Genomic DNA, 8,196 nt, shown 5'->3' on the forward strand with positions numbered 1-8,196 from the left:
TTTCTGACATTTTAGTCTTAAAGGGGGGGGGGGTGTACGGGGTTTGCGATTTCCGAAATACCGAACAATTTTGCCAAAATTTCCGAAATTCCGTAAAAAAATGCTTGCAATTCTTCGGATACCGATTTGTGGGGTATTTCCCCTCGTTTTGACTACAATCATGGCCAGAATATATTGAAAATTCCGGTTATTTTAACGCTTTTCAAGATTTAAAGATTCGGCGAGAAAGTCGATTTTGGGCTATCTCTTTGATTTAATCGAATATTTCAATTTGGGATGGGTTGGCAGACTTCCAGACTATATTCTGAGCCTTAATGGACTATTTTTGAACTTTTGGATCCTCAGATTAATCTAGCGTTAAAACTCAGAGTTAAAACTCTACCCTTCGAACCTACTTTAGAGCACTTACAAATCGATCGTGGTTTCAAAACTTCCTGGGGGAATTTCCCTTTTTTCTCAAATATTATGACCTTGATTGTAGTTTTTCATCAAATTAGATTTTTCATGTATGAATTCCGAAAAAGGGGATAAAAAATTTATAATACCGAAATTTCGAAGCAAAAATTCATGGATTTTCGATACCGAAACAATTTCAGAATTCCGAAATAACGAAGGAGTTTTGCCCGATTCCCGAAATTCCGAAGAAAAAAGGGTTGATTTCCGCAATTCCTAAATACCGTACGCCCCCCCCCCCACTTAAAATGTTCTTAAATATATGGAAGACTTACTTTTTTAACAATTTCTCAGCATACAATCACACAAAATTAAAAAACTAAACACGGTTGGAAAGATATTTCCAATGAGAACAATCGAAAAGATAAAATATTTTTTGAACAATTTAAGAATGAAGAAGAAGAATGACCAAACCGAATTGATGAATTTTTATGATGACTTTCGGAAAAGCGTACGTACGCGGAAGAGGGGACTGTCAAAGCGTACACAAGCGTACACGGGGAAGGGGGTCGAATTTTGCTCACTTTTGATCAATAAGAAAACATCAAAAACATCAATCAAAAGAATTTCAAAATGAATCATTTGTGGTCAATTTGCCTTGAAAAGTGTGTAGGCATATGAGCTGAGTAAATTTCTGTAAAAAGGAAGTTTTTTTACCTGACAACAGTAAAGAGATGTGACCACGACCGACAATTTAGGTAAAACTGTTTACGGAAGATACAAAAAGGGAGCAGAGAAATTACCCTACCCCCACTCCTTCCTCTAGGAAAAAACATTGAAATTATAACAGAAATTGACTGACGCATAAGTTCGGTCTTGATTTCAATGATATCTTTTTTCTAGACTATGCTATAGTCTAAGATGAATTCGAATAAAAAAGAATAACCTCAAACACGCAAATATGCAGTCGGGAGGAAATTTTGTTCGATGAAATTTTATCATAATAAGATATTACATGGACGGTAGCAGCATCGTCTAAGTTTTTTTCAAGATCAAAGTTAAAGAAACTTAAAGATTATAATAGGTTGATATATCGATAACACAAGTAAGATGGGTTTAAGGTTCTTTATATTTTGATTTTTCAAATAGGAAGTTAAAAAAAAAACTAAAAAAAGATAGTTTGAAAAAAATTAAAAAGCGTACGTACGCTTTTCGAAGGACCCCGTCCCGCTTCAGAGCGTATGTACTTTTTGAATGGTCCAGTGGCTATAAGATTTAAAAAAAGTAAAGTGTTCAGATGCTTTTGAGACAGATTTTATTATGATGTTCTTCAACATTAAGAACTCTAAATAGCCTCTAAGGTAGTATATTCTTAGTGATTTTTGAATTGTCCCCAATTTGTTTAAATCGATTTCAGCCGCGTGCCTAGTTAAGAATTTCTCCACAATTTTGATAGACATGTTTTTTTATAAGCATTGCGCTTATAAGCATATCTAGGCTCATATATGGCAAAAATTTAAGTATATGCTAAACATTATTTTGAGCCTTCATTTTCAGAATTTGTTTGTTTTTGGCTGGATTTTCAAAATTTCTCTAAAATTTTGCTTATGATATAAGCATCCCTCAAAGCATTTTTCAGCGTTATAAAACTCTCGATCTAAGCATTTCCGAGCCAGCTTTTGGATTTTGTATGCTTATAAAAGAACATATAGGTTAATAGTATTATGAAAGTTTTGAATCGAAAAATGATCGAAAACGAGAGGAGATACTTTAGTTAGTAAAAGTGATTTTTAAGAAAAATTTTTTAGAGAAAAAAATGACCTTTTTGAAAAAGAAAAAAAGTTTTTCAGTGAGAATTTGAGATATTTCTTTTTAAAAATGCAAAATACAACTATCATAAATAAAATTACAAGGTGTACAAAGTGTGAATTCATATAGAATAAAATAAAGTAAAAAAAACGACGATAAATAAAATGCAGAATAAAGAGACCAATTGTGAAACTTAAGATGTTGTTGTTGTTGTTTTTTTTTTTAGTGAAGAATTATTGCATCATTTAATAGGCCAACCTACGGCTCTGTGGTAATTTTTGCCGAAATTGTCGCTAAAGATAAGTGCGGTGAAACGAACCCCGCGTTTTTAAAAGAAAAACTCTAAAAAAGTATTTGGCTCATAAGCGTAGGCTAGTCCCCTAAAATAACTCACTTGAAATAGAGTAAGGCAAGCATAAGGCGATCAAAATAAAGAATAGCAAAGCAAAAATACTTTAAATAAGAAATAAAGATACTAAATAACGATTCATCATCCATTGCGCTATATTACATATTTACATTTTTCATTTAATAAGAATTAAAGTTACCCAAAAGTCTTTGTTTCATTCTTTTTGCACCCTTTCTTCCATTGATGAACATCGGGCGGTCAGACGGGCGGATGGATGGGTGAGTGTTCCATGGGTGCGTTAAGATGCCGTCAGAAGGGATGCGTTTCCAGTGCCATGGTCTAAATGTTCAGATTTTAATTCGTTGAGTTGTTGTTCAGGGGACATTTCTCCTGGAAGTGGACTTCCAGCTTCAGAGTCAGAACCTTCCCCGTGCAATTTGGTGTGTTTACGAAGTGAAGAAGGGTGTGTATAACTTTTGTTGCATGTGGTGACTCGACAAGTGTACGGCTTATCAGAAGTGTGAACGTGTGAGTGTTTCTTACGATCGGAAGAATTAGCGAAACGGCGCCCACAGCCGCTGAATTCACATAAAAAAGGACGCTCACCCGTATGCGTCCTCTTGTGAATCTTCAAGTTCTCCGATCGGGCGAATAATTTCCCACAACCGGGAAACGGGCATGGAAACGGTTTCTCTCCGGTATGCACACGCAGATGATTGACTAATTTGTACTTGGCTTTGAACGGTAGACCATTGCGCGGACAATTTTGCCATTGACAGACGTATAAACCATTTCCAGTGTCGGCAGTTTGGACGTGTTCTTCATTGAGATGGTTGACGATATCTTGCATTGTTGTAAATTGACGTCCGCACGGTTTGAGTTTGGCGAAACCATGCTGTTCAATCCACATACACGTCATGATATAGTTGCTGCCAGGATGCGGTCGAATGTATGGATAGAACATCCCTGGTGCGGTGACTTGGTGAAGAAGTGATTGATCAAGGTATTGGTTATGGAGACTACCCGGTGAATTGGAACCATAGCGAGCTGTACGTCCACAGAAATCAGAATCTAGAGAGTAAGGTGAATGTGCGAAGCTGGATGTTGGATACGAAGATCTGGTGGTCGGTGGAGGTGGTATGAAGGAGGAGTAGTATGGATGCGTGTTGGATGAGAGATCGGTTGTTGTAGACGCACCTCCATTCAAACTATGGTTGTTGGTCAATTGGTTGTTGTTTTGGTTTTGGTAATGTGAGTAAGAAGATGACGACGAAGATCGGTAAGAGTGTGGCGAGTATTTGCCCGAGGATACTCCAAAACCAGTTGTGTTGGAGGTGTTGGCACTCATGGAGTCATAGTATGGGAGATTTGTGGCACTGTTGGTCAGACTCTGCGATAAATGATGAGCGGTAGTTGAGTCTTGCTTCGGTGTTAAGTGGGATGTAGGTGACATGTAGTCTGTGTGTGAAAGATAATTCGAAGCGAGCGCTGCGGCCGAAGAAGCACCACAATTGGAGTGTAGCGATGTGTTGTGGTAAGTTGTGTTGTTGTTGGTGGCGCCTTGCAATCCATTGTATAAAGTAGTTGCGATCTGTCCAACTGCTGTCGAAGTGTTTTGCCTCAAACCACGATATGCACTATCATAAGTATCACTCATCGCGGTACGACGTCTGGTGCTCAATGTTTATATTAAGTTAGAGGTTGTAAACTGTTCAATCTCAGTGCCGCTTACTCCGCGAAGCTGCTTGATGTTGTAATTCTTAGGAACAGCACCGTTGACTCTGCACACGCTGTAAGCTTCCCACTGCACCAATAAGTTGATGTGTTCACACGCCTTCGAAAACAGTGAATGTTTAAACTCCTCTTTTCTCTTTGCATTCAGTTGATATTCACTGGCCAGCAGTATGAGAGCGAAATAACTTCAGCTTTTTCGACCCTACCAATTTATATACGCAGCAGGCCAGCACCTTGCTTCTCGCAATACATTGAACACAATGAACAAATTTATTTGTGTATAACAAAATCTCAAGCAATTGTTGGACTGAGAATCTTCTTAATCTCTTGAGTATGATAAAATGAGAGATCTCCCTTTCTCTGCTGTAACCTTGGGTCAGTTGCAAAAACTTTGCGGTCAGTAATTTATCCACCTTCTCCCGAAGATTTGGAAAGAAAGAAAAGAAAGACCGAACGGCGATCAGAGTTGAACTTCATATCATCTTTTTTAAATTCACAATCTATTTTAAACTTTTGTAAGTGGGAAGAAAGGAGCCTATTGTTTAAGGGGAAACAATACTTCAATGTGACATCATATTCTGAAAGTATCAACTTTAAGAGGACTTCATTCTCTAAGAGAAACCGAAAGAGGGAAAATGGTGGGAGTAGCCTCGCAGGCAGGACGCTTATAGATTAAAAATACACAAATGGGAAAATTTGGGCGGTTGATAAAAATAAAAAAATGCGGTAAAAGAAATTGTTGATAGTTTCAATTTCAAAGGCTTTGTGAGCGCGCTAACTAAGAAAATGGTTATAAATTTAATGAAAAAAATAACTTTTAAAGATAGTATTTTATATTGTAGAGAGAGAGAGAGCTTCCCTCCTAAATATCAAACTGATGAAAGTAAATAACACGGCGAGAGGTTTTTAAAATCGAACTGTGTGAGGTATTGTAATGGAGGGATTTTGCTCAGTGCCATATTTCATTGCGCTTCTTTTTATAACAATTTCTTTTCTTTGCCTTTAAAAAAAAAGCTTTCTAAAGAAACAATAGGCCTCATACTGTTGCAAGGGCTGAAAAATTTCTTGCCGTTTTAAAATGGGTAGAGCATAGAATGAATATGAGTTTTTTTTATGACCTTGACTTTCATAAAGGATAATTACATCTCTTCAGAGTTCATCTTCTATTATTCCGTTATTTTTGTCCCACAGTTGGAGTTACATTTTGTGGCCAGCATTTCAATTTCAATCGAAAAACAAAAAAAATATATATGTATAGAAAAAAACTCCATCAGTTTTTCTTTTTTTATTTCGAAAATGAAAAAAAAATTAAAACTGTTACTAAAAAAATATTATTTTCGCTTTCTCAATTATCCTCTTAAACTCATCGTGCTCAAAAACGGAAAAAAAAAATGTTTTTTTAAGAAAATCTGAACGAAATCTAAAACCATGGTTCGAAAAATTAGCTGTGAATAGCGAAATTCCGCTCAATTTTTGAAGATCAAATTTTAACGAGCCTTCTATAATAAAAGTTTATCGCTTCGGTACAATGGACGACATCACAGGAGGTCTAATGTTGAAGTTAAATGGAGCTCATCAGCCGACCGCGTGATGCACAGCGGTTTCGCTTTCTTTAACAAGCGTTGATTACTATCTCACCCAGCGCGACCAGCTTTCCGCTGGCTGGGTTCTTCACTTTTCAATACTTTTTCGCGGTTTTTAGCGGTTCCCTAATAACCAATCGCAATTAACCTCGTAGCAAATTGGGGCGCTACAATCAAGGCCCTTTAAAGAAAAGTAAAATCTCCTCGTGTCTTACACTTTAATCGATATTTATATGTCTTTGATATTTATTTATAAAATTTAAGGAAAAAAACATAGAAGTCCCAGAGAAAATTGTGAAGTGAAATGATTCATTTTCCGTAGCTGACCAAAAAAAAAAAAATTCAAAAAAAACTAACTTTAGAAAATTTATTTTCAGGGGTATAAAGAGAGATTGTTAAAAAGTGTAGTCAAATTTTGCTAAATAAGAAGCGCTCAAATGAGTAGATTATCACAAAGATGGATTTCAAATTGACCTATAGTTAAGAGATTCTTAAAAAAAAATGAACATTTCCATGATATGAAGCGAAAAAAGGAAGCGGTGGTTTCAGGGATCTTAGTTTTTTAATTGTAACTTGATCAATGAATTAGTTTGAACGTTCACTTCTACATCAACTCTTTTCATTACAGAAACATTAAATGGGTGGCACGGTGGTACTGTGTGTATTCAAAACACCTAGGGTGCAAGGCTAAATGAAAAACCACCATTTAATCATATTATTTCAACAGTATATTTTTAAACTGCAGTTAGGATTCTATGAAGTAAACTCCTTCGCAATATAATAATGATGTTGCTTTTTTCATTAAATATAAAATGGAAATCAATATATCATTAAATGGTTGCGGTCACTTCAAAATTAATCCGAAGAAAAATATTTTCATAATGGGAGGAGAGGAGGTCTGGGGGAAAATTTTGATTGGTTGAAATTGGGCTTTACCAGAAAAAAAATTACCCCCACTGTCGAGGATATTGAATTTTCGAAGTATCGAATCCCCTGGATATCCTACTTTATTGGTAAACACCACTCTTAAAAATATGCTCAACCCCCTGGACATCCTCTCTTATAAAGAAGCTTACCCCTGGATATCGTATTTTTTACTTGAACAAAATCATTAACCCCCTTGATATCCGATATCCTCAACAGGGGGCACGGACTATTTCTGGAAAAGCCCATTTTCCAGGAAGCAATATCTGTGACCCTGACCGGAATGCCGAAAAATGTGAAAAAAGCCTCAACAAGAATAATCATTACTTTCTCAGAGAAGAAAAAGGTTTTAAGGAATCAAGATATGTATTCTTCCCACATGATTTTCATTAAGACAGTGATCCTGAGGGTAGGTGGGAAAAGAACAACTGTGCTTAATGGATGCTTCTTAACTAGACATTGTAAAGAAAACCTCAACTTAATGTCACAAAACACGTAACAAACTTGCGAGAAGTTCTCTCACAATTCCTTAACTTCACAGCAGGGATTAAGACCTTTCCTTTTCAAAGTTTCTTCTTTTTTAAACAAGGCGGTTTTTTTAAACAAAAGGAAGAGCTTACAATGAGAATGTATGGGACAACCTTGCAAAACCAAAATTTTTGTCAGTTTTTCAACACGAAAATGAGGTACCTAAGGCCAAAAAACACCATACGATCGATCCTAAATTTTCTAAATTAAAATATGTCCCGCTAAGCATCAATACCGGCATTCCTTAAATCGTTTTTTTTTCTTGCGGTTTTTTATAAGAACCGTTAGGCTCAAATTAGCAGAAGTTGTGGAGCTTTTAAATGTTAATCAATTCTGAATCTGTTATCTTTATACCAAAATCAAAGAAATCATCCGCCCGGACGCCCGGATGGTTCATCTTCCTTAAAGGAAGCGAAAAAAACACAATCATTTACACTTATTTATTAAAGGCCGTCCCAATGTTCTTAAATTTGAGTTTAAAGTCTAAAAAAATTATAATGTTCGGATCTTAAACATTTTGTGAGTATTCTTGTGCATTTTCCTAAGAAATTGAGTGTTTTAGAGTCTGCGAACCCTTCTTAACTTATTCCTAACATTTTGACCATCGAAGCATCATGTTCTTGAATAGCTTGTTCTTATAAAAACGTGTATAAGGCTATTTAAGGGATCTTGGTGTCCACTGGACTTCTAGAAGGAAATTATCGACCACTAAGTGTTGGCCTTTACCAGGAATATGGTAAGCATCATATAACTGACCGTGCAAGTGCGCATATATCATCCCTAAACTCAGCAGATTGAGCGTGCAAATTTAAAGAGAAATTTATTAGGGATTTCGGGTGAAACAGATACTTTGTAATAACACGCAGTTGAAAGGGG

The 8,196-nt window shown here is 36.2% G+C and overlaps 1 protein-coding gene across 2 annotated transcripts; it reads right to left on the reverse strand.

Annotated features, from left to right (window-relative positions):
* Positions 1–2,235: 2,235 nt before the first annotated feature.
* On the reverse strand, positions 2,236–4,726 carry LOC136807152 (zinc finger protein ZIC 4-like). Of its 2 annotated transcripts, XM_067063728.1 has the most exons (2): positions 3,158–4,725; positions 2,236–2,890 (listed from the first exon to the last, which is right to left on the reverse strand). In XM_067063728.1, the coding sequence occupies exons 1-2, from the start codon at positions 4,206–4,208 to the stop codon at positions 2,850–2,852; spliced, it is 1,092 nt and encodes a 363-aa protein (XP_066919829.1). In that variant the 5' UTR covers positions 4,209–4,725; the 3' UTR covers positions 2,236–2,849. The 2 variants fall into 2 exon arrangements, with proteins under 2 accessions (XP_066919829.1, XP_066919828.1); XM_067063727.1 differs by having other exon boundaries at positions 2,236–4,726.
* Positions 4,727–8,196: the final 3,470 nt, after the last annotated feature.

Source organism: Clytia hemisphaerica, unplaced genomic scaffold, assembly GCF_902728285.1.
Source record: "Clytia hemisphaerica strain Z4C2 unplaced genomic scaffold, Clytia hemisphaerica genome assembly, whole genome shotgun sequence".
NCBI classification, from domain to species: domain Eukaryota; kingdom Metazoa; phylum Cnidaria; class Hydrozoa; order Leptothecata; family Clytiidae; genus Clytia; species Clytia hemisphaerica.

Coding starts and splice junctions, on each gene's coding strand:
- LOC136807152 (XM_067063727.1), bottom strand. CDS start 4,208: ATGAGTGATACTTATGATAGTGCATATCGTGGTTTGAGGCAAAACACT.